Consider the following 25809-nt stretch of genomic DNA (forward strand, 5'->3'; position numbering starts at 1 on the left):
ACAATTCCAGTGTCACATCCCACCCCCGCACCTCTGGCAGCCTGGCTGCGTTCTCCAGCCCCTGGGCGGCTCCTTGGATCCTGGGGGATGCCAGGGAAGTGGGTTCTCAAAGCAGAACCCAGATGGACTCGACTCAAAGGCTGACCATGCTCACTGGGGCCTGAGGAAGCACCTCCCTCGCCCCCGACTGCCTTCTTCCTTGACCCCATCCCCGATACAACTTCTGTTCCAGTGTATTCTGCAGACCAAAGTGCCTAGCCTGCCTGCACTCGGGTGTCCCCAGCACTGGTCAAGGCTGGGAACACGAATGGACTTAGGGTGGTGAGGGGCGGTTCGAGATGAGCTTTGGCATGGCCCTGACTCTGTCCATCCCCACAGCGCAGCCCGTCCTGTGCTGGGGTGGGGTGTGTAGGGGGTGGTCTCTGCTGGCCCTCATGCTGTCTGTCCCCACAGCGCAGCCCGTCCTGTGCTGGGGTGGGGTGTGTAGGGGGTGGTCTCTGCTGGCCCTCATGCTGTCTGTCCCCACAGCGCAGCCCGTCCTGTGCTGGGGTGGGGTGTGTAGGGGGGTGGTCTCTGCTGGCCCTGACTCTGTCTGTCCCCGCAGCCCAGCCCGTCCTGTACTGGTGTGCACGCAACATGTCCTTCTGGAGCAGCATCTCCTTCAACCTGGCCGTGCTCATGAACCTGCTGGTGGCGTTTTTCTACCCATTCAGAGGAGTGCGAGGAGGTACCTGCTTCATGGTTTCCCACAGCAGGGGCGGGCTGGTTGCTGGAAGCCACTGGGAGGCTGGCATTCTCATCTTGTTCCCTGAATGTTGTGTCGTTTTCTATCCGATTGAGGCTGAGCTTCTTATCAGTCTGTTGTTTAGAAGCCTTTTCAGTTTCTTACTTGGTCTTTCACTTGTTATTTGTTGAACTCTTTATTTAGCAGAGTTATTAAGCCTTGTCCTAAAAGGTAAATTAAAAAATGTTATCTCAAAAGAATGTTAAGATTGAAGTTGAAGAGAAGAGAGTTGACATATAGTAAGTCCTCAATGAACACTGGCCACTCAGGGCTGAATGGAGGCAGTGTCCCTGTTGGCTTTTCTGAACTGGAAGAGGAAGAGCAGCTGAGCGTGCAGCAGAGCTGAGGGACCATCCGTCATTGCTGGGGGGCCACAAGCTCAGAGTCACACTGCTCATGAGCAGCACAGCCCATCAGCAGTGGGCAGGAGGTCATCCCTGATTGGGGCACTGGTGCGAGGCATCAGAAGCTCCTCTCAGCATTTGCCATTGCTTTTCAGGAAGACTGGCTTCATTCAGACTGACTGTGCATTTGAAAGGTGGAATTACAGAGACCCCGAGGCAGGACCCAAGCCCTTGGGCTGGCTTCCTCTGTCTTCCCAGGGACACGAGCTGGGAGCTGCATCAACATGGAGCAGCCAGAAGTTGAACCAGTGCTCATGTGGGATGCCAGTGTTCGGGGATTGACTTCTCAGCTAAAGCCAGACCTGCTGTGCCCAACACCAGCCTCTGGTCTGAAGAGCGTGGGTTCTCTCTGGTCTTCAGCCTGTCATGCTGGTAGCCTGAGCAGAAAGTCTGACTAGATCTGGACGCAGGCACTTCTCTAAAGTCCTTTTCATTAGAGATTGAGTAAAATGATACCCAGCTTTAGTCCTCACTGCCCCCACTGGGACCTCAGTTCTCTCCCTAAGAAGTCTTGGGTCCCTTCTGTTTACTCACTGCTGGCCACCTGCAGGAGGAACACGGACTTCTCATCGTTCCTGGCTGACTCTGGCTTTCAGAGCTTGCAACTGCTGAAAACCCAGTGGCCTTAAAAGCTCCTTCTCCTTTTCTCTTTTCCTGCTCCCCTCCCCTGGGGTTATCCCAGCACTGCCGAGCTGGTGTTGGCAGGCATGGGGCTTGGGCATGCTCCTGTGGCTGGCTTGCTGGCTGGTTGGCTGGCTGTGTGCATGCCACAATGGGCAGGGTGAGTGGCAGTGCTTAGAAAACTTGTCCCACATACACACAGCAAGTATCACTGAGTGTGCAGGTGCCCTGGATCTGCTACTCTGGTTTTCACAGTGCACGCTCTGCCAGTCTTGTTCCAACCATCCCTCTGCCTTTTAAAGTGTTTCACACAAGTCTAGACATCTTGTTGTTCTGTCCATAAATATTTCAGCATGCCTCTCTCACCAACAAGCACATTTTAAAATATGTGTGATCACTGTGCCGTGTTCCTCACTCTGACAAAGCCAACAATAATTCTTGGAATAGTCTGTCCAAATTTGCATGCTTCCAACTGTGTGAAAGACATTGCTGGAGAGCTGTTTTTCTGGAATCTGGTGCTATTTTGTCATACTCCTTTCATGGTAGGACATGGCTTGGCTTTACGTAGCCTTTACAGATATCCCTGGTACTGGTAACATTCGTTGGCCTGCGCTCTTCAGGGTCAGTTTAAAATAAGTAAGCATTTAAAGAAAAAAAGGGGTGAATGTGTTATGGCATAGCGGGTAAAACTGCTGCCTGTGGCACTGGCATCTCATATGGACGCCAGTTCAAGTCTTGGCTGCTCCACTTCCTTCCAGCTCCTTGCTCATGTATTTGGGTAAAGCAGTGGAAAACAGCCCCAGTGCTTGGACCCCTGCACTTACCTGGGAGACTGAGAAGAAATTCTTGGCTCCTGGCTTCAAACCAGCCAAGTTTCGACTCTTGAAACCATTTGGGGAATGAACCAGCAGTTGGAAAATCTTTCCCTCTCTCTGCCACTCCTTCTCACTCTAACTCTGCCTTTCAAGCAAATCTTTATTTAAAAATAAAGAAAAAGAAACAAAAAAAGTAGCCACAAGCTGAGAGCAAAATTTTTTTAAAGATTTTTAAAATTTTTATTGGAAAGGTAGATACACAGAGAGGAGGAGAGACAGAGAGGAAGGTCTTCATCCACTGAGTCACTCCCCAAGTGGCTGCAACGCCTGGAGCTTAGCCAACCCGAAGCCAGGAGCTTCTTCCAGGTCTCCCATGCGGGAGCATGGTCCCAAGGCTTTGGCCCGTCCTCGACTGCTTTCCCAGGCCACAAGCAGGGGCTGGATGGGAAGCGGGGCTGCCAGGATTAGAAGCAGTACCCATATAGGATCCCGGCACATTCAAGGCGAGGACTTTAACTGCTATGCCATCGTGTCAGGTCCTGACAGCAAAATTTTATAAAATATTTCTGAAGGTGCCAGTGCAGAGGCCTAGCAAACACATCCTGCAGCACTGGCATCCCATATGGGCGCCAGTTCAACTCCCAGCTACTCCACTTCCCATCCAGCTCCTAGCCTGTGGCCTGGGAAAGCAGTACAGGACAGCCCAAAGCCTTGGGACCCTGCACCCGTGTGGGAGACCCGGAAGAGGCTCCTGGCTTTGGATTGGCTATTGCGCCCATTTGGGAAGTGACTCAACAGATGGAAGATATCTATCTCTCCTTCTCTCTGTGAATCTGCTTTCAAATAAGAAAAAACTCTGAAAGGCTTATGTCCAGGATGCAAAGAACACTTAGTACTTACTAATAAAAATACTGCCTTCTTCAGTGGGGACAGTATGTGACCAAAACTTGATGAAAGAAGATGCATGATTGGCCAGAGACCACAGAATGACATGTTCTTGTCACGGATTGTGAGGGGGACGTAAAGCCACAGGAACCGTCCCGCTGCAGAGCTGCTGCAGGGGGAGACGCGATGCCACGTGTGCAGGCAGCCCGTGGCGCTGCGACACGCTGCGGGGCCTCGCGTCCTGCGTTCCCTCTACAAGAGGTGAGAGCTTTGCTGGGCTCCCACACTTGCACTTGACTGTCCCTAATAGCTTTGCTTGTGTTAACTCACCCCGGAGAGGCCCTTGTTGTCGGCCGGTGGCTGGGGAAAACGTAGCCCAGCCGTGTGCGGCTGGAGCGTCACTCTGCATAAGCACACAGTGCCCGTCCGCCTTAGGAGCGGCCTGGGCGGGAGAGGCCAGTACGCCCTCCACGTCGGTGAAGCCGTAGGCAAGGCGAGAGTGTGGTGGCAGGAAACACGTCGTCCACCACCCGTGGGGAGGGAGGGGAGTGTGACACGTGCGGTTATCTTGAAGGTGGCGACGGTTAGAGTGGTTGCATAACCGTGCTAACTGCCCGAGTTCACCGGACGATGTCGTTAAGGTGGGTGGTCAGGAGCGTCGGGCTTCCGGGACCCGGAGCCTCCGGCCACTCCGCTGTCATCTCGGGCTGAGCAAGGTGCAAAGCACAGAGAGGCCTCTAGAGGAGTCACAGTGACAGCTCACAGCCATTGATGCACTCGGTGACTGCACCTGTGCCCTGGAATCCGTACGAAAGAGTTCTTTCTCTCTTTATGTATTTATTTTTATTTGCAAGGCAAATTTACAGAGACAAGGATGAGATACACTCATCCCCAAATGGCCATAACGGCCACAGCTGGGCAGATCCCAAGCCAGGAACCAGGAGCTTCTTCCAGGTCTCCATTTGGCTGCAGGAACCCAAGGACTTGGGTCGTCCTCTGCTGCTTTCCCAGGCCACAAGCAGGGAGCTAGATGGGAAACGGAGCAGACAGGCCCCAAACCAACTCCCTTACGGGATGCTGGCACTGCAGGTGGAGGATTAGCCTACTGTGCCAGCATGCAGGCCTCCACTTGGGGGATTTCTGAGGAACGCCTGCCCCTGATGCCCACGGCTCCGTCAGCTTCCTCTTGGAGGGTGTGGGCAGGGGAGAAGGGGCAGTTTGGGGCAGCAGTTGAATGTGGGCCAGGGTGGCCGCAGGAGGCGCTGGAGCTGGCACCAAGCCTGGCTCCTGCAGCTGGGCAGAGCTGGGCTCTTTGGACACGTGGCCAGGCCCAACGCTGCGCCTGTTTACACCCGCAGGAGGCTCACAACGTGATGCGCTTGCAATCCGGGCTATTTTTTTTTAATGAATATTTTACAGAACTGTATTTTTAGCTGTTCATATTATATAACTGAGCTGTCCCGTGGGATGCTCTAAATAGAATTTGCAAGAGCAGGAGATGACAAAAACCAGTACAAACTCTGTGGCTCCCGGGCTGATCCGATTGTAGGATGATGCTTCCGCCTTCCCTTGACGCGCTGGAGGCAGGCGGGGCCCGCCGTGTGCTCCTCGCTTTTAATAGCAGCTAGGTGGAGGCTTCCGCGTTGTTGCCGCCACCACCGCTGAGTGGAGTGAGGTGTGACGCACTAATGGGCGTTAGTTCTTGCACCAGCATTCGGCGAGTGCCTGCAGGGCGTCAGGTGCTGCCCTTGGGGACTGACCTTAGCAAAGAGGGTTCGCTGAGGGCAGAGGCGAGCACGCTACCTGGGTCCCCATACCGTGTATCATGTCCTGGTTCCAGTCCCAGCTCTGCAGGTCTGACTGACTGAGAGTGTGCACCTGCAGCAGTGGGAGTCCAAATGCTCGGGGCTCCTGCCACTCGCATGGGAGACCCAGATGGAGCGCCCGGCTCCTGACATCTGCTGCCTGTACCTGGCTGGTATAGGCATTTGGGGAATGAACTACTGGATGGAAGATCTGTCTCTCTGGCTTGGTCCGTCTCTCTCTGCCTTACCATGAAAAATGGAAAGAAAAAAAAAAGTCATTGTCTTTAAAAAGAAAAGGAGGAAGATACTTCATACACACACACACACACACACACTTTAAATCTGTAGTGTGCTGTAGGGTTGACCTGCATGGCAGGTTCCTGTGACCCGGAGGCAGGGCCATCAGAGGACTGATGTCTCGAGTAGGCCCTGAGAAGCACAGTAAGGGAAGGACGCCCGGGCAGACGGAGGTGCAGACGTCAGAAAACAAGCATCCGAGTGGCCAGGCCACGGGCGACAACTTCAGGGACAGTTGCTGCTGTGATGAAGTGTGAGCCTGCCCTGCGTGGACTCTGGGCCTGAATGCCCTGTGTTGTCTTGGCAGGAACGCTGGAGCCCCACTGGTCAGGCCTCCTGTGGACGGCCATGCTCCTGTCCCTGGCCATCGTCATCGCCCTTCCCAAGCCCCACGGCATCCGCGCCTTAATCGCCTCCACGATCCTCCGGCTGATCTTCTCAGTGGGGTTGCAGCCCACGCTGTTCCTGCTGGGAGCCTTCAACGTGAGTACACAGTCCCGCCACGCTTCCCGTGCCGCTCTGTGCCTTGCGCTCTGATCTGCAAAGCCTTGGCCGAGGCTTTGGTGAACAGTAGAGGCTGGGCCATGCTGTCAGGAAGGCGGGGCAGGAGCCTGCAGCAGGTGCGGTGCCAGTCTCGACCCTCTCACGAATGAGCGTGTGAGGACCCCCACCGAGCCTCGGCAGTCTACTCAGGCCACGGCCCTCTTAGCTGGCCAGGGAGACCAGTGGGGAAGCTTTGCGTTGGCTTGCCCCAGTCCTGTCAAAGGTTTGTTGGACTCTAGGCCTGTGCACAGCCTGGATGCTCCCTGCATGGCTCTCAGCGTGGAAGGCCCTGACCACACACAGTGGTTTCCCAGACTGGAAGACCTGAACGTGGGTTCCAGATGTTCAAGGACAGTGTCTTAGTGGTGTTTCCCAGGCCCTGTGCCTGCGGGACCTTTAAGAGACTGTGCTCTCAGCGGGGCCCAGCACTGCTCCGCACCAGCACTGCTCCGCACCAGCACTGCTCTGCACGGGCTTCACACACCGGAGCATTGAGGTGGGAGGAAGCAGAGCAAGGAGGCCTTCCTGTCACAGGAGAGTCACCGTGAGGCAGAGCTCGCGAGGCAGCTGTGTCTAGACTGGGTGATGTATGTCGGGAACCGAGCTGGGATGGGTAGTTGCTGGTGCAGGGGACTGCGGCAGCCACAGAGTCATGCACAGACCAGTCTTCAGAGGAAAACATGCAGGTTGCCGGCCTGCAGGCTTGAGGTGGCAAGGTGCACTCTGTCCGCACTGGGCTTGGCCGTGCATGGCAAGTAGCGTGACGGAGGTGCCCGTGTGACGGTCTGGTGTGTCTGACCTTGAATCGCGCCACATTTACTGGTTCAGCTGGGATGAAGATTGCATAATTCTGTACAACGTAACCGAGGCAGGAGGGAGAAGACCCACAATAGACCAAGAAGACACAGGAAGCGACACGCCACACAGTGGAGGGGCTGCCATGATGGCGTGGTGTCCAGCTGGGGACACAGCGCCATGGGAGCCATGCCAAGGCTGGAAGCTGGGCCATGGTGTGCTGCTGGGAGCCCAGCGCCACAGGCCTCATCCCTGGGGCCACGAGAGCTGCTTTTCCAGGGAGGCGAGGCTGGAAGACAGGTGGCAGGGCAGCCAGGCACAGGCGGTGGGAGGCAGGCTGTGGCTGGGACCGGGGGCAGCTGCTGAGGCAGCTGGGGAGGAAGTCCAGGGAAGAAGGGGCATGGCAGAGGGCCCAGGGCAGGCAGGGTGCTGTGTGGCTGAGGCAGTGGGCCTGTCGGACGCTCTGTCTTGTCAGCCAGAACCTGGCCCCTGGCCATGTGCCCTCCCCAAGTCCTGCAAAGGTCAGGCTCAGAGGAAGCTGGCAGGTTGAATCCTGGCTGTCAGGGCGAGTCAGGAGGTTGCTGTGATGTGGGGCAGCTCATGTGGCCCAGTGGACCAGGTCCTCTGACAGCGTGGCTGGCGCCTGTGGCCCAGCAAGCGAGGGCAGCATGTGCAGTGATAAATTTACCAGGTGTGTCCCAAGAGTTTTCTTAAGTGTTCTCAAGTGTTCTGCCATCTCATTGCTGGTGATGGACTCCCAGGGTTGGGGTTATAGCCAGGGTAGGATGGTGTTAGGTGATGGGTCCCTTGGGCCTCCCTTAGGCACGTGTCGGCAGTGGCACTTGCTGCCAGCCCAGACACAGGGTCGTGGTGGTGGTAAAGGTGGGGCATGGCTGCACCTGGGGACTCCAGGTGCATCAGCGGCTGCAGGTCTTGCCCATCTCAGATGTGCTCCGGGACCCAGGGGGCCATTCAGGGGGAACTCTGTGGATCTCCCTGGCTCCATGTGGTCGCATGGCTGGCTCTGCACCTGTTCCAGCCCCCTGCAGGAGATGAGGTGGTACAAATTCCTCAGATCTCTTCAGCTTTTTTGTCCAAGAAAATCCCCATCCCCCTGCCTTCTCAGGATACGAGGGGCTGCTGCCCACCCACGCACTGACCACTTTGAGGTAGCAAACAGGTTCCCGGATGCTTCTTGGTCTTGCTGATCGCGGGGACCCTGTGTGCCTGACAGATGGCTGTGACAGGGTTGCCAGTGAATGACACCTTGTTGAAAATTGTGATGCCCTGCTGCTGGTGACTGCCCGGGCCGTCCTGCCTGGGTGGCAGAGGAGTGAAATGACTTAGATCTCCATGGCAGGCTTGCCAGAGCCTGTCAGCGCAGGCTCCCTCTGCCCGCGTGGCCCGTGCCCTCTGACCTCCCCTGTTGTCGTTGTCAGGTCTGCAATAAAATCATCTTTCTCATGAGCTTTGTGGGCAACTGCGGCACGTTCACGAGAGGCTACCGTGCCATGGTCCTGGACGTGGAGTTCCTCTACCACCTGCTGTACCTGCTCATCTGCGCCATGGGCCTCTTTGTTCACGAGTTCTTCTACAGCCTGCTGGTGAGTGCTCGGGCAGCAAGCCTGCGGTGCAGACCCCGGCCTGTCCCACTGTGCTCACCGGCCTTCCCTTCAGGGCACGTGGCATGCCGTGTCCGAGATGCATGATGGCGGGCCTGGTGGAGCTACTGGCTCTTTTGGTGGGAGGAGTTTTGTTCCTCTGGGGCTCAGTGGTTCATTCCCTGGGATTATGGAGCATGGTGCTCCATCGCCCTGCAGCAGGTGCTCCAGGCCCAGGTCCTGTGACAGCTGTCCTGAGCACAGAGCGACCTGCCTGGGCCTACACGGCCTGATCTCCATCACTGGACTGTAACCCAGACTTGTGGAACATGTAAGAAGTGGACCCAGGAAAAGAGCAGGCCGGGCTGAGCGCTTGTGAGACTAAGGGCAACCAGAGCCTCTTCCCGGGCTCGTCTCAGAGTGCCCTGCTGGACTGGCAGGTTCCAGGCAGAGGGCTCTTGGGGTCTAGCTGTGCTTGCCATTGCCTTTCTGCTCCCTTGCGCGTTTCTGCCCCTCGTAGTCAGAGCCCCAGAGGGTGTGTGTGCCCTGTGAGAGCTCAGTGAGCCCTCCGTCCCCTCTGCCGGGGGCAGGAGGGACCCTCCTGAGAAACCGCCCCTCGGGCAGGTCTGCTTCCCCAAGGAGGAGCTGGACTCCTGCCCTGCCGGCCTCCAGGCATCATGGTTTGCACTGGGTCACTGGGTGCCACCTGAGGCAGTGCCAGGGGCAGGGCCGACGGGCCAACACAGTGGGAGTCCCTGCCCAGAGAGAGGAGTGGCTACAGCGGCCAAGGGGCTCCCTGAGCTCGGGTCTCTTCCAGAGAGCAGGCAGCACTGGCACAGGTGGCCCTCGGGTGTGCCCTGGGAGCATGTCTGCTCGGGGCCTGCTCTGAGGTGGCCCCGTCGCACGCTGCCCCCTGACCTCCCCACCCCTCCCCGCCCTGGGCTGGTCAGCTCCTGGGTGCAGTTTTGTTAACGCTGGAGAGGAAGGCAGGCAGGGTCTCCAGGCAGGAGGGCAACATGGGAAGAGGCCCAGGTGGGAACCAGGAGGAAGCATCCAGCTGCCCTGCCCGCTGTCCCCTGGGGGTGATGCTCTTGGGGAGCAGCAGCCACACAGCCTTTCTGGAAAGCAGTAGGCCTGTGTCACAAGAAGGGACCCCCCGCGTGAAGCACATTCGCCAAAGAGAAATGGCAGGACCAGGAGGTGGAGGCCTGGAGTGGCGAGGGCTGTGTTCACTGGCCCCCGTGCCGGGGAAGCTGGCCCGGGCCCTGGTGCCGGGCGAGAGGCCACCGAGGTGGTGCATCTTTGTAAAACCATGTTTTTATGATGCTGTCTTGTGTGCCCGTATGCAGGGCGTGGAATTATTTGTACTTCCTTTATCCGCTGTGTTTTCCAAGCTTGTTCTGTTGAATGTGTCATATGTCCTTATTGAAAGAAAACATCACCTTTATGTAAATAATCTCTGCTCATTGTTAACTTTACTAACACTCTTTTTTGTTGTTGTTGTTAATCTGAAAGGCAGAAAGAAGTTCATCAACTTATTTACCGCCAAAATAGGCAGATGGCCAGTGGTGGCCAGAGCCAGGAGCTAGTTGCTGCATCCGGGTCACCCCAAGTCCTCAGGCCATCCTCTGCTGCTTTCCCAGCTGGTGCTCTGGGGGAAGCCACACCACGTCTCAGGCATGCCCTGCTGTGCCGCCGTGCTGTGCTGCTGTGCTGGGCCACCGTGCTGGGCCCTGCTCGCTGCCTTACAGTGAGAAGTCATATGGCAGCAAGAGAAGCCTTTGGCAGTCGTGGCAGGGATTCAGGGCCTGTGATGTCTAGTTCGTGACCGTGTCCTTGGTCGTCTGAGGCTGCTCTGACTTGCCGCTGGGAAGTACTTAACCAAGGACACAGTAGCACCTAGCTTTGCCAGCCCCTCCCTCTGTAAGCCCCACCCAGCACCCTCCCAGTCTGCTCACCCACTTGGTGTCAAGAGGTGGGGAATTCCTCGAGAGGAGAGCAGCCTCATGCAGAACGTGGCCTTGGACTGACAGGGCAGCTGGTCCTGTCCGCTTGTTCTGAGGCCCACGGGGGGAGGTGGCTCTGGCCACGTGTCACGGCACATGCAGGCAGCCAGTACCACACCCGAGGGAGAGGGTTAGACTGCACAGAGGCCAGATCGCAAACCAGCTGCCAGGGTGCGTGTGCCTGTGGCACGCTGTGTCTTGCAGGGATGTGCAGCATGTTGGGTGGCCACTGAGCCTGGCGGTAAGGATGCCTGAGCCCCACGTCCGAGTGCCCGGCTTGAGCCCAGCTCTGGCTCCTGGCTCCAGCTTCCCGCTGCTGTGGACCCTAGGACACAGCGGTGATGACTTCTCAGGTGGTTTCCTGCTAGCCCTGTGTTTCTGGTTCCAGGACCTTGGCTGTGAGCCAGCACTGGGCATCAAAGTGACTCCACGGATGAGCCTACACCTGTTCTCTCTTTTGCTCTCTCTCCCGACGCGTCCTCCATGCATGGGAGTGGAGGGCCTCATCCCCACCCAGCCTTTCACTCTTTGGAGCCCATCTCGCTTTGCCAAACCCTGTATCCAGGACTGACCTGGGGCTGTATCCGTGTCTGCCTGCCCCATCTCCATGTTTCTGCTGAGACACGTGGCTGGGGGCTGAGGGTCAGCAATAGGCCAGCTTCCTGTGGGCTGCTGCTCAGTATGCGAGGCTGACATGGGTCTAATGAGACCACCGTCCCCTCTGTTCCCACAGCTCTTCGACTTGGTGTACCGAGAGGAGACGCTGCTGAACGTGATCAAGAGCGTGACGCGCAACGGCCGCTCTATCATCCTCACGGCCGTGCTGGCCCTCATCCTGGTCTACCTCTTCTCCATCGTGGGCTACCTTTTCTTCAAGGATGACTTCATCCTGGAGGTGGACAGGCTGCCCAACGAGACCGCGCTCCCAGGTGCGTCTGGGCGCTGGGTCCTGTGATTGCCAAGGAGCATTTCCTGACAATGTCAGGATTCCTGATTAGAGCCAGCTCGGGGTTGGGGTTCCCTGGCACACACAGCTTGCAGCCTGCCAGGGCCAGCGTGGCGCCTTGGGCTAAGCCAGCAATGGGAACACGGGCCTTTGTAACACAGAGGTCCATGCCAGTGTGTTTGGGAAAGCAGCAGGTGTAGGCTCAAATGGTTGGGTCCCTGCCGTCCATGGAGGAGACCAGGATGGAGCTCCTGGCCCAGATCTGACTGGAACAGTTATTTGGGAAGTGAACCAGCAATGCAAGAGCTCTTTTCCCCTGTTGCTCTTTCAAATAAATAAATGGATGAATATGCCCGTTTGCTGGCAGTACATGCTGATGCTGTAAGCTTGTGCTGTGTCCAAGAGCTGGAGAGTTCCCATACAGAGTGAAGAGATGACCCCTGTGCTGGAGCCCCCGGGGGTGGTTGGAGTTGCTGGCACTCCTCAGGGAAGCTCTCCTGGCTTGTCACCCTGAGGGACGCGCTGGAGGTGCAGGGGCTAAGCCGGGCACCTGCTGTCTCCGTCTCAGCCTTCCCGAGGCCCCTGAGGCTTTTCAGCCTGTGACCACATTGGGCTTGGTCTCTGCATTGCACCGATGGGCCTGGCTGCCGCTGCTTCCCCAGCGCTGGTGTCGGTCTGCGGCTTCCAGGTGGAGAGGTGCTGGAGCAGGCAGGGCGCCTAGCAGGCCCAGCAGGGCGCCTAGGGGAAACACCCATGCAGCGGCTGTCCATGTGTGCAGCTGTTCAGCCGTGGCCTGGGGGCTGCCCGCATGCTCCCTGCAGCCATCTGAGGGTGCTCACACTCTGATGTCTCCTTCCCTCTCCCAGAGTCCGGCGAGAGTCTAGCCAGCGACTTCCTGTACACGGATGTGTGTCGGATGGAGACTGGGGAGAACTGCTCTTCCCCCGAGCCCAGGGAAGGTAGGCGCTCCCGTCCTGGCTCCCAGTGAGCCATGCCGGTGCTGGGGAGCAAAGCTGGCAGTCTGACATGAGAGCACAGGCATAAGCCCGAGCCACCAGGGGGAGGGGCTGCTTGGCTGATTGTGCCGATGGGGTGGGAGCACCCACGTTGCCAGGGACTAGTGTTCGTCCCACGCCTCAGGGGAGCGGGGAGACAGGTGAACACAGACCCTGCACATGATGCTCTGCAGAAGAGGCGCCTGGCGTAGGGAGCCTGGGGGAAGGTCTCCCATGGTGAGGCGCCTGGTGTAGGGAGCCTGGGGGAAGGTCTCCCATGGCACAGTGCCTGGCATAGCGAGCCTGGGAGGAAGGTCTCCCGTGGTGAGGCGCCTGGCGTAGGGAGCCTGGGGGAAGGTCTCCCATGGCACAGTGCCTGGCATAGCGAGCCTGGGAGGAAGGTCTCCCGTGGTGAGGCGCCTGGTGTAGGGAGCCTGGGGGAAGGTCTCCCATGGCACAGTGCCTGGCATAGCGAGCCCGGGGGGAAGGTCTCCCATGGCATAGCCATGGTCCGGGAGGAAGGTGAACTACAGAGGCAGGCCGGACAGCACTTCCAAAGGCCTCATGAAGCAGGAAGGACAAGAGCTGAGAGACCCGTGCAGGAAAGGGCTTCCCCACCTGGTGTCAGAGGGCAGGCCTCCTGTGCAACGTGACGGGGAACTGCAGGAGATGAGGCGACACTGGAGGGAGAGATACAGCTGGCAGTCGGCTTGCTTCCTCCAGAATGCAAGAGTGGCCACCAGAGTGGAGCAGTCAGTGACCATCCACAGCTAGGATGAGTCCCAGACAGGACCCTCGGCTGGGAGGCGGGAGGCCTGAGACTCGGCACTGAGCCTGCCACCTGACTCAGACCACTGCTGTGTCTGCCAGGGTGGGAGTTCAAAACCCTGAGAAGACAACAAGCAGTGTCAGACCTCCAGGGGGAGGGCAGCGCCACCGTGGTGGGAGAAAGAGGGTCATCATGGGCACAGGACAGGGGCATGGGGCATGTGTGTCCCTGCCCTCACCCCAGGAGCCCACACCTGCCGTGCTGGGCCGTGTGTCCTTCCTGTGTCTGTCTGTCCTTCCCCCGGGCCTGCTGTGCTGGGACTTGGCCCAGGAGACTTTCCTCCATCTGTCCTCTCTGTCCCTCTACGTTGTGCCGTGTAAGGTGTATTTGTCTGTCCTCCCCCCGCCCCACTTGAGCCTGCCGCTGCTGTGCTGTAACGCGTGGCCTGGGTGGCCTTCCCTGGGTTGCAGAGCTGGTCCCTGTGGGGGAGACGGAGCAGGACGAGGAACACACGTGCGAGACGCTGCTGATGTGCATCGTGACCGTGCTCAGCCACGGGCTGCGGAGCGGGGGCGGCGTGGGCGACGTGCTCAGAAAGCCGTCCAAGGAGGTAGCCTGGCCGCGGGCTGCGGGGGGCGGCCTGCAGGCGGGGTGGGGAGGGCGGCTGCAGACCCGGAGACCCCCTTTCCGTGGTTGTGGGCGGGGAGCCCGCACACCTTGGGGAGCTCAGATGCAGGTGTGCAAGGAGGCATAAAGACAGCTTCTAGGTTGTTCCGCCGGCGAGCAGGCGGGTGTGAGGGAGTCGCCCGGTCACACGCCCGTGTCGCTCCCAGGAGCCCCTCTTCGCCGCGAGGGTCATCTACGACCTGCTGTTCTTCTTCATGGTCATCATCATCGTCCTCAACCTGATTTTCGGGGTCATCATCGACACCTTTGCTGACCTGAGGAGCGAGAAGCAGAAGAAGGAGGAGATCTTGAAGACCACGTGCTTCATCTGCGGTGAGCGCGGGGTGGCGGGAGCGGCCACCCAGCTTGGGCTTTGTCCAGGGCCTGCGAGGAGGGGCACGTGGGCACTCTGTGAACGCCCCATCACTCCCCATGTAGACTTGGCCTCCCCGGGGTCAGCTGCCACCGGCAGCTCTTGCCCAGAGCTGTGGGTGCTGCCACCGACGAGCCTCGCATCCCGCCATCCCTCCTGCTTTTGCCAGCTGCCCCCTTTTCTCTTGTTTTTAAGATTTTTTTTTTTACTTGAAGAGTTACAGAGAGAGAGAGAAAGATGAGTGGTTCATTCCTCAGATGGCTGCAATGGCCAGAGCTGAGCCATTCTGAAGCCAGGAGCCAGGAGGTTCTTCCAGCTCTCCTATGTGGATGCAGGGGCCCAAGCATTTGGATACCCTCCATTACTTTCCCAGGCCACAAGCAGCGAGCTGGAACATGAACTGGTGCCCATGTGGGATGCTGAGATTACACGTGCAGGATCGGGCTGCCCACACTGGCTCAGAGAGAACTTTCCGTGCGCCTGCTCATGCTCCTTTTTGTTTGTTTTTAGTGATGTGGAAACAGCTTCCACCTTACTTGGCGTGTTGTGATCCTTCACTGACAGTGTTTGCTGTGGCCTGGAGCCCCATGTTCCTGTCCTTCCACTGTCGCTCCGTGACTTTCTTGCTTTGTGGGCTGAAACAGGCGGGCTCAGGCTCAGCCCTCACCCTCCGTGACCCGGCCTGGGCTCCTTGCGGCCAAGCATGGTGTTGAGAAACCATGGCTGGGAGAACAGGTGCACTCCCAGGGCTTGCCAGAGCCCTGACGTGGGCACATGTGAGCGTGTTCACGGGCACCTGTGTGTTTGCACAGTCTGTGTTAACGCTGTGGGTGTGTACCTGCGGGGATGGTGAGCTCACAGCCGCAGCCCCAGTGCCAGCCCATCGCAGGGTGCAGCACACCGCTGGGAAGGGAGGGGATCAGCCCTGTTGACCACCAGCTTGAGGGTGTGCTGGTTCTGTCCCAGCCTGGGTGGGAACTCGTGCAGGGTCGCCCCCCGAGGCTCTGCACAAGATGAGCCCGCCAGGTCAAGTGCCAGATGCTTGATTTGTTTCTGTCCACACCCGCATTTGGCTACGCTCCCGAGGAGGCAGGATCTGGCCTCCCCAGCTTACCTCCCCGTGTCACGCAGCCTTGCGTGTGGGCCCTAGTCAGCCGACAGAGGTTGGGCAGCATGGCTCAGGGCCAGGGATGAGGATTGAGCTCCAGCCAACCAGACTTGCCCACTTGTCCCCACGCCGCGTGGACGGGCATGCACCTGGGAGGCCAATGCATCCCACCTGGCCGTGAAGGCAGGAGGGCGCCACAGCTCCTGTGTGTGCCCGGGCCACAGGGCGGGGTCTCCTGTGCCCGGCAGCTCCCATGTGTGCCCAGGCCATGGGGCGGGGTCTCCTGTGCCCAGCGGCTCCCGTGTGTGCCCAGGCCATGGGCGGGGTCTCCTGTGCCCAGCGGCTCCTGTGTGTGCCCAGGCCATGGGGCGGGGTCTCCTGTGCGCAGCGGCTCCCGTGTGTGCCCAGCGGCTCCCGTGTGTGCCCAGCAGCTCCCGTGTGTGCCCAGGCCATGGGGCAGGGTCTCCTGTGCGCAGCGGCTCCCGTGGGGTGCTTGGGCCACGGGGTCTCCTGTGCCCGGCAGCTCACGAGGACCAGGGCTTCCTGTGTCCTTCAGGCCTGGAAAGGGACAAGTTTGACAACAAGACAGTCACGTTTGAGGAGCACATCAAGGAGGAGCACAACATGTGGCATTACCTGTGCTTCATCGTCCTGGTGAAGGTCAAGGACTCCACGGAGTACACGGGGCCCGAGAGCTACGTGGCGGAAATGATCAAGGTGAGTGGAGGGCAGCCCGCCCGGCATGCGCATGGGCACAGGCACTTGGTCTCGGGTCAGAGTGTGGTCCAAGCAGCTGCCAGCCGAGCCCTTCCCTGGGCTGTGGTGCTGCCCTGGGACCTCCAGGGGCTCGTCCAGGTGACCCTGAGGCCACCAGCAGGCTGTGGGCAGAATGTTCAGCATGCTAATCCCCTGGCCCCAGGAGTGTCATCCCAGGAGTGTTGACCTGCACTGAGTCCACACTGGGTGATATGCCCACTGGTCTCCAAGGGGGCCCCGCTGTCCCCGAGCACAGCTGGCCAATGTTTCTCCCAGGAAGCTATAGACACAGCAAAAGTGTGCTTGTGTGTCCCTGGCCAGGTACCTGCGTGTGCTACACACTGTGTGGTGGGAGATGTGGACTACGTGAGCGCCCGTGGCGATGCAATACCTGCACATCCTCCCCATTGCCCCGGGCAGGAGTGCCCTCTGGGTTTTGCTCAGCATGTTCCATGCACGTGTAGGTCTTTTCCAGGCCTGGCCTGCTGCGGGCATCGAGGGCAGCTGTGCTCCTGGAAGTGGTATCATTCACATGCTGCATGCAGGCAGGCATTGCAAGGCAGCCCTGCCCAGAGGGCCCAGTCCTAGGCCCCCTCCTGGACCTGGCCCCCTAAATCCCCATGTGTCTGGTTGTGTGTGCCTGTGGTGGTAGAGTGGACTCCCTTGGACCTTGGGAGAAGTCCATCTGGACTCAGTCTGTGTCCCATCACCTTCTGAGCATGCAAAAGCCATGGAGCCCTGAATCACCTTGGAGAAGCGAGGGTCTGGGCGCTGACCACCCAGACCGGTCAGGTGCACATGCAGGATGCTATCTGACCCTGTCTCAGAACCCACTCTGTCTGAAATTGTTACCCATCTAGTCTTGTGTTGGCTCATCAAAGTTATACCAGGTTGGGGGCTGGGGCAGTTGACAGGAAGGGCTTGAAGGGGGCAGGTGAAGACCCTGGCTCTGAGACAAAGGAGGGAATTAGATACCCAGAAGGGGAGGGGAAGTGGCCGTCCAGAATGTGGTGGTAGCTGGAGCAGCTTGGCTGAGCTGGGGTCAGGGCCGACTCCAGGACTCAATCCTGGGCAGCTACAGTGCTAATCAGCCAGGCACTGTAGGGGCACTGCTCAGGGGGAAGTGAGGCATGCTGACGGGTACCTGGAGTCGGGCACTTCTGATGGGCCACGTTCAGGCTGACACAGGTGTCCCAGGCACCAGTGGCAACCCTAGTGGTCTGCCCCAGCTCTGCGTGTCTCCCTGCATTTGACACTCACAGCAAGGCTGGCCACTGTCACAGTCACGTACATGGCCTGAGCCCTGTGAGTGGTCACCTGATGAGGATTACATGCTGGGGGCCCCTGTCCTGTTCCAGGCTGGCCACTGCCTTATGCGCAGCGATGGCCACTATGCCTCCCAGACCGCCTGACTCTCAGGTTGTCAGAGCTTTTTACCAGGAAGTTCCAGAAGTGTAGTGTCCAAGCAGTCCTAACAACGTGAGCATTGCCGAGTGAGCAGCTCAGGGAAGCATTAGGTTACCCAGCCAGAGGCAGGGTGGCCCGTGCCAGGGGTGCCCGCATGCTGGCTGGGCAGGTCTCAGCATGGGCACTGAGCTCTGGGGGCCAGCAGTGGAGATTCAGCTCCACTCCCTCTGGCTACATGACCGGGGGCGGGGGTGCCACCTGTCACCAGCCTGAGTTTCCTGCGTGCACGTGAGCTGCAGTGCCACCTCGCACTCCTGTGGCAGGTGACGGGAGCGACCTGTGGGTGAGAGGTTCCCGTGAGGACTCTGCCCCTCCAGTTCCCTGGGCAGCTGCTGTACAGCCACTGTTCACATGGCATTTCTGTCACAGTGTGTGTCGCAAGTCACCCCAGAGGCATAGAGAGGTGAGGAGGGCACAGAGCAGACCCAGCACCACCAGTGCAGCTGGCAGTGGGAATGCCAGAGGTGGCACTTCTCGGAGCACCAGGATCACAAGGACCCCGGGTGTGGGGTGCCGCCAGAGGCTGGGTAGCTCCCTGCCTCGCTCGAAAGCTTGGCATCTCTTGGTGACCTTGAATGTGGAGGTAACATCCTTGCTCCGCTGAGTTGTCAAGTCCAGCCGCACGGGTACTCTTGCTTCTGCGGCCCCTGTTAACGGCTCCCCTTGGCTGTGGCAGAGGTCGAGCCTGGTGGCTCACAGACGAGTCCCGGCTGGAGCCAGGAGGTCACACTCGGTGCCCTGGCAGCCACGTCCCCTGCTGACCCAGGCACCGCAGGCCAGGGCAGCTGTAACAGTTCTGTGAAAGACAGCAGAAGCTGACCCAAGGGCCGGGCCAGCTGACCTTCTAGAGAAGTGTGACTGTGGAGTGGCCGCACGTAACCCTGGCATCCAGGAGAGCAGCCCACAGCTTCCTTTCCCCGTAAGAACTTGAACTCTGGGGCTGCGGGGAGAGTTAAAGTGCTAGCCTCTCCTTGAGCAACCTCCCTGGAGCCTTGCTGAACTTGTGGGTTTTTCGTGGGAACTTGGCCCACCCCACACCTTCTGCGGGGTCTTCACACTGGCTGGCTGGAATCTGTCTGAACAGCAGGAATTCCCTCGAGTGCTGAGGGGCCAGGCTGCACCAAGAATGCCGTGTAGGCAAGAGAGGCCGGGCAGGACATGGTTTCCTGGAGCTAGGAACCTCAGCAGGGTTGAGAAGGCGCCCTGACACAAGCCCTCAGGCAGAGGCCTCGCTTCAGCTAGCTCTAGCTGCACTTCCGTACAGCTCGCTGCCCTGAGACTTCTGCCTTCTGGGCTTTTTCTGAGTGAACAGTGGCTACTGCCAGGTGACCAGGCCAGTGCTGGCCACCTGCACCCCAGGTGTCCTGGAGCCTGGGCTGCCCCAGCTGGCTGACTGCTCCCACGAGGGTCAGGCAGGTAGGAGAGACCCCTGGTGGCTGGGAGGCCCCGCACTTTAGTTTTCTGGGAGCAGGCCGAGCAGCACCTTGTCAGAGCCAGTGCTGATGGCCGCTGGTCATCGGCATGCACTAAATAATGCCCACTAAGACCCTTGCCCCTAGGAGCTCCTTTGCTTGTTGTCGGCTGCGGCGGCGTGGTGGCACGTCTATACAAATAGGCTTGAGAAGGCTGAGCGGGGGTCCCAGGACCCCGGAGCTGGGCCAGAGCCAACCTGTGGGCCATCCTGACACACGCACTTGCAGTCGCATCTGGCACTTCTGGCCAGGGCTTCCACTGGGGTGCTGAGGCAGCTGCCTTGGGAAGGGGTCAGCTGAGCACAGGGAAGAGAGGAGAGGACCAGCAGGCGACAGTGACCTGCACTGGGGAAAAGTTGGCAGGACAAAGCATCCGGGTGGTGGCTTTACTCCCACCACAGTGCCACTTGCACAGGTGCGTGAGGAATGCCAGCGGATGATAAGCACTGTCCATCATCCACCTCATGTGCATGCATTTCTAATGTTTTCGGCACCAAAATAAACATCCCTAAGTTCCATTTTTCAGCTGAGCTGGGGCGTCCCCTGTGTGAGAGGAGTTCAGGCAAGTGTGAGTTAGGTTGGGGTTCTCGCTGAAAACACTTGGGGTTGCTAAAACTAGGCAACGACAGTGCCCTGGCCTAACCAGACACAGGAGCACCTTGCCTGTGGCTGCCAGCCATGGACGGGGGGCAGCAGCTGGCAGTCGCAGCGGAAGGAGGGCAGAGCTGAACGGCGACTCCCCGGGCCTGCACACTCCACCTGCTGGTTTCTTGCAGCCGGGACGACAGCCACCCACTCTCTTTCCTCCTCCCAAACACCCCTCCCCCTCTCTACCCTTCATCTGTCTCGCTCGCTCTCTCTCACACACACACATAACATACACACATGACACCCTGTGGGTGGTCTTTATTTTTTTTAATTTGCTTGAAAGATCTAGACAAAGAATATTCATTCACTGGCTCAGGCCCCTACTGAGCAGCTGGAGCTGGGCCAGAGCAAAGCCAGCAGCCAAGGCTCCGTCCAGATCTCCTGCATGGCCCACTTGGGCCATCTTCCCCAGTTTCCCAGGTGCGTTAGCAGGGAGCTGGAGTGGAGGCAGAGCAGCCAGGACTGGACCCCACTTTCTAGTGTGGGATGCTAGAATTGCATAAGGCGACACGGCCCACTGTTGCACAGTGCTCACTACCTGGGGGTCTGCTTCCACCTGCGCAGGGACGCGAGTACACTGGGCTCCGTCCAGGTTCAGTGTCCATGGGAGAGGGGAGAGCATTCCCAGAGAGCCTCAGCAGGGCTCAGGACCCGGAGGGACACTGGTCCAGCCCTCGCAGCCACACGGGACAGAGTCGGCCGGTGTTCAAAAGGCAGGCTGAGACTGAGTGTCGCTGTGTCACCACCTCCCAGGGAGAGGGGAGCTGGCAGCAGATATGCAGCCCGGCAACCAGGCATGGGCATTGGGGGCCTGGAGTTTCCATGGACCCATGCAGTGGGCACCTAGGGGTGGGGCTGGAAAGGAGCCACACTGGAGACTCGGGGCCATCTTGGGTTCAAGGGTGTTGGAACTGGGATTGCTGCCAGATAGGACTTGGGGTGCAGGAGGGTGCAGAGGGATCCCTCCAGCCAGGCAGTCTGTTGTGTGAGGGTGTGGGGAGGGTGCTGGCAGCTTCCCGTCAGGAGGCTTTTGTGCTGTCACTGCTTTGCCAGCAGGTGTCACGTGAAAGGTCACCTGGCCTCTGACCGCAGAGGGGAGCCAGGCCATGCTGCCCTGTAAGCCCGATCCCCACAGTGTGTCCCCAGAGGAAGGGAGGCCTAGAGAGGGCGCCTTGGCCGGAAGCAGTGTGTCAGCACCTCCTGGCCGAGGAGTCCACGCCTGCCCACCTAGGAGGCGGCTGCCAGTAGCAGCCCCTGGCATCCCCACCCACCCTCAGACCGCTGCCCCTAGGGAAAGCAGCCAGCACTTGTCCTGTTAGAAGGTGCCCAGCACGGCTGCCTGTCTGCGCCAGGCCCCAGCTCCTTGCACACTCCTCCCTGCCTGGGGCTCCCGAGTGGGAACCTGGAGACCTTGTGCTGTGCACTGCAGGCGTCTGTCCAAGGAGCACCACCCTCCCAGGAACCAGCTTTCCCCGTTGCTCACTTGGTCCTGGGTGTAGGTGTGACCTGCGTGTGCCTGCCTGTTGGTGCATCAGGGGTCCTCTGGCACATCTTGCGAGTGCCTGGACCTCTTTGCAGTGCCCTCACTAGCATGGTTGTGCACACACACACACACTTCTACCAACTCGGCAGGTCTGCTCAGCTGCTCCCAGGAGCCCGTCTCAGTTGCCTGTTACGAGCCACACCTTCGGGTGACAGTTCTGACTCCTTTCCCTTGCTTAACTCCTTTGCTTCCAGTTGGCTGTGACCAACAGCTAGGCTACGGTGCCACCTGCTGCTGACGGGCATAGCCAAGAAAATGCCTCCCGAAGCCCGCTCTGAGCCTGTCCGTGTGTGTACGGCAGGTAGCTTTAGGTGCCCTGAGGCCCACCAGTGTGCCTCAGACCCGCGGGGAGTGGGGAGGACAGGGTGCCTGTGGGCAGTGTGAAGACTGGAGCCGAAAGGGTTCGTCGGTGGGCAGGGCACTGGCATTGTCGCCTCTCATGGAGCCTGTCTTTTGAGGGCCTCAGGCTTTCCGTCTGTACACAAACCAGCAAGTCTTGCACCCTGAGACTCCACAGTTTTCTGAGCAGCGGGCAGGCTGGTGTAGATAACACTCAGGGGCGCAGTGGGACTGAGGGGCTGCAGTAGCCGGTCATGCGCCAGCCAGGCCCGGTGCTGGCAGACTGTCCACGGTGGCCGCCTTCTGTGGCCTGTCACCCCCCTCCTGAGGGCATCAAGGCAGAGCTGGCCTTGAGGAGCCACTTCCGTCTGGCAGAGCTGCGCGAGTGCTGCCGTGGGGGAGCTGCCTTGTCTGGGAGGCCAGTGGTGTGTTTGTGCACAGACGCAGCAAGCCCTCTCCCAGGAACGACAGCAGAGAAGGTTGGAAGGTTTGAAAAGAGACAGGGATCTGAGTTGCCACAAGTGGAGCTGCAAAGAGGAGGGGAAAGAAGCACTGGCAGTGGCTGCTGCCCCGTGTGGAGCCGTGGGGATGCACAGGCGCAGTTCCCATGCCCTTAGCAAGGTGAAGGTGTCAGAACATCACAGGGTGGCTTCGATGCCCGTTTCTGAGAAGGGTGACTGAGCTTGGTGCTTTGTTACCAGTCTCAGCCGTGTGGCCCTGCCCCTGCCCCGTGACTCTGGTGACCCCGGCTTCTGCCACCTGCCTGGCGGCCCCAGGTGCTTAAGCCCATGCTAGCCACTCCCGGGGTGAGCCTGGTGTTGTCACGGTCACCGTGTGTGCCCAGAGGACCTCTGCACCAGTGTCCCCGGAATGACTTGGAAGCGGGGTGCTGCAGCTGGCTCTGCTGAGGGATTTCATCAGAAACGGGTGTGGCTCTCTACCGCTGGGCGGCTGCCTTTGTTAGTGCTGCGTCATCCACAACAGAGTCTGGGAAAGGGCCCTGGTTAGCCCGGGCGGCTGCAGGTCCCACAGGATGGCTTCTTGGGGTCCCGTCGGCCAGAGGTCAGCAATGCAGTGGGACCTGCAGCCGCAGCGGGAGCAGCTTAAGGACCTTGTCCGGGCGGCGGTTGGTAAGAGAGAAATCGGGAGCACTGAAACTTTGTAACGAGTTTGTTATTTCAAAGGCAGAGAGAGATGACTTCCACTGTGCCCTGGCTCACTCCCAGAAATGCACAGGAGCAGAGGCTGGCCAGGCTAGAGCCAGGCGCTCCAGGCAGGTCTCCCTGTGGGTTACACGTAGCCAAGGACTCGAGGGTCTGCGTGAGCAGGAAGATGGCATCGGGCACAGCTGGGACGTGAACCTAGGCCCTCCCTGGTGTGATGTGGGTGTTCCACTGTCCCGAAATTCACCCCACCGAAAGAAAATGTGTTTCCTTGTTTGAAAGGCAGTTACAGAGAGCATGCAGGAAAGAAAACATGAGGTCGTCCCTTTCACAGCCCTAAATGCCTCGATGGCCAGGACTGAACCCGGGCCAAGCCAGATCTCCCATGTGGGTGCAGGGGCCCAAGCACTTGGGCCAGCCTCTACTGCCTTCCCATGTGCACTAGCAGGGAGCTGTTCAGGAAGTGGAGCAGCCAGGATATAAATCAGTGCTGATGTGGGATGCTGGCCCCAGTCTAATATTGTCCCCAAAGACAGAAAGCTTACTTTGCACTGGAATTAGAGCCGGGCTTTGCAGGGCTGCCTCTGTGCCAGCTCTGTGACCTGGGGCAGGTGACTGATTTATGATGCCCAGGTGGGAACTGGAATGAAAAGGTAAGATGACGGCAGAAGTTTTCAACACCTTTTCATAGCTTGTGTTTTTGGTAAAATACATGCCTGTGAACTTCTCAAAATCCCTCATTTACATGGAGTTTTCCAAATGTGTTTTTAAGCACTTCTTGGAGCAGCAGAGCAGGGCACACCAAGAGCTCCTACCTGGTGGCTCACCCTCCAAATGCCCACAGATGTGAATGTGGCCTGAAGGCGCTGGGAGCTCAATCTGGACCTCCCACAGAGGAGCAGTCATGCTGTGTCCTGTGCGCTGCATGAGCTAGGAGCCAGGGCTGGGTATTGAACCCAGGCACTCTGTGTCCCTTACTGCTGCCCCATCTGCTAAGCTAAATACCACCCTGGTGTGTAAGGTCCCCACACCATAATATGCATGTCTGAATTCCATTTTCCTAGGCCTTCCCCTCAACCCTCCTAGCTGTGCACAACACATTCCTGGTTTATGGGCAACACTCCTGCCACTGGAGGCTCCGGGAAAGCCAGCTTAGCGGGCTGACGTGGTCCCGCCAGCCCCATTGCAAGTCCTGGGTGTCCACGCGTGTGAAGCTGCTGTAGTGATTGTCTGAGATTACTGTCACCCTCGGGGTGATCCAGGTTGGCTGACCTGTGGGACAGAGGCGTCTGCATTCTCCAGTTTGGGGTGACCCGCCTGCCTGGAAGGGTGGCTCCCTGTGTGAATGGGCTTGCAGAAGTAGGGAGCGCCGTCCGTCTCCCATTGGCACCTGCAGCCTGCCGGGTGTGCGTGTTAAAGTTAGTATTCTGGCACTGGGTGCCTACCTCAGGCCTCACTCCTGGCCCTGCACATCCTGCAGCTGCACACATCCAAGACACGTGTCACCCAGGGGAGTCTTGTCCTGTTTCTGAGCCCCTGGCAGCTGGAGTCTCGCCATGTCCAAGGGTGAGAGCGCCGTTCTGGGTTGTGTTTGGCTAGTCGTCTGCCAGGGTGCCAGCCGTTCACCGAGCACAAGGATCCTCACGGACATCGTCCACCAGGGGCTGCGGGGGCTGGTGGTTTTTTGTTGCGATCTTAGGAAACCTCTAAAGGGTGGGCCTTTGTTCTTCAGTGGTGGCAAGTCCCCAGCTCACCAGGAACGGGTGACCTAGTTAACTCACTGTGGGAGGCCCCTCTGATCGGTGTGGTCACCTGAGCATGGCAGGCCCCCAGGGGACATCCAGCTTGCCTGCCTTTGTGGTGAGGCAAGCAGAGGCAGGTGCATCTCCGCTGGAGCTGGAAGGCAGGCGCTCCCGGAGGGGCAAGGGCGTGCCTAGTGACGGGGCAGAGGACTCCCCGCCCCCTCGCCCCTTGGCTGCTGGAGCCCCGCTCAGGGAGTAAGCAGGACTCTACCTGGGTGTCGCTGAGCAAGCGACCGTTGGCTCTGGAGTCTTTCTCAGAACAGGCTCTTCAGCGGAACCACTTCTCAGAATGATTGTTTTTTGCATCACAGTCCTGACTTCCTCCTCCCCCCCAGTCACACCCCTCCCACTTTCCAGGCAGGGACCCTTGAAGGGGCAGTCAGTCCCACCCTTGGGTCTGAAACTCCAAGGATGGCCTATGCAGGGGCTTTTCCAACCTTACCAGGAAAAGAGCTAACCAGAACCTCAGCCCCCGCGGCCAGCCTGCTTCCTGCTGTGGCTTCAGCTTGTCCGGCCGAAGCAGGTGCAGGAAGCGCTGGTGTGAGGAGGAGGAGGGTGGGCTGAGCTGCGGGAGCACGGGCAGACAGTGCCTAAGGCCACTGGTATGCGCAATGCCAGCAGCGAGCCCAGAGGGAAGCCTCAGCTGGGCTTGGCAGCACAGATGCAGTGTCGTCCCACTGGCCCCCCCTCCACCCCTAACCAAATGCAGTCACCTGGGACGGATTCAGACATACACAGAGGGTCTCAGTGGACAGGGACGTGGCTGACTCTGGGGAAGCTGAGGCTGGAGGGGAGGAAGGCCGTCCTGGAGCACGCGGATGAGTGATAGCTGCGGTCAGGTGTCCTCACTGCCCCCAGGTGGGGGGATGTTGATTCTGACGCTTCCATTCCCTGCAGTAGAGCCAGGGAGCTTGGGACTCGGCATGCAAATGAGCAGGCCAGCCAGCTGTGTGCTGGGGCGATCATTTAATCAGAATACCACAGCCGGGCTTCTGTGGCTGAGCTTGTGTCCTGCAGCGTAGGGTCCTAGCCGGATGCACATACCCCAGGGGTGGACCCTGCCGAACCTGCAGCTGCGGCCAGGAGGCCCTCCGGGACATCAGAGTGAAGGTCCGTCCCAGGGGCCCCAGCTGGCCTGCAGTCTAGGGGCTGGTTTGCTTCAGGGTGTTTGTGGAGAGTGGATGTTTACAGTTTGTCATTAACCCA

General features: G+C 59.1%; 1 protein-coding gene across 2 annotated transcripts in view; it reads left to right on the top strand.

The window, feature by feature from the left end:
- ITPR1 (inositol 1,4,5-trisphosphate receptor type 1) overlaps positions 1-25809 on the top strand; it is a 215994-nt gene that overhangs the window by 184515 nt on the left and 5670 nt on the right. For both annotated transcript variants that reach the window (XM_040995101.1, XM_040995102.1), the window contains 8 exons: positions 605-727; positions 5919-6094; positions 8389-8553; positions 11290-11485; positions 12369-12461; positions 13737-13876; positions 14100-14265; positions 15970-16130. In XM_040995101.1, coding sequence (XP_040851035.1) covers positions 605-727; positions 5919-6094; positions 8389-8553; positions 11290-11485; positions 12369-12461; positions 13737-13876; positions 14100-14265; positions 15970-16130 — 1220 coding nt within the window. The remainder of the gene's footprint in view (positions 1-604; positions 728-5918; positions 6095-8388; positions 8554-11289; positions 11486-12368; positions 12462-13736; positions 13877-14099; positions 14266-15969; positions 16131-25809) is intronic.

The sequence above is a fragment of the Ochotona curzoniae genome, unplaced genomic scaffold, assembly GCF_017591425.1.
Source record: "Ochotona curzoniae isolate NIBS_2020 unplaced genomic scaffold, NIBS_Ocur_1.0 contig_908, whole genome shotgun sequence".
In the NCBI taxonomy this organism is placed as follows: Eukaryota; Metazoa; Chordata; class Mammalia; order Lagomorpha; family Ochotonidae; genus Ochotona; species Ochotona curzoniae.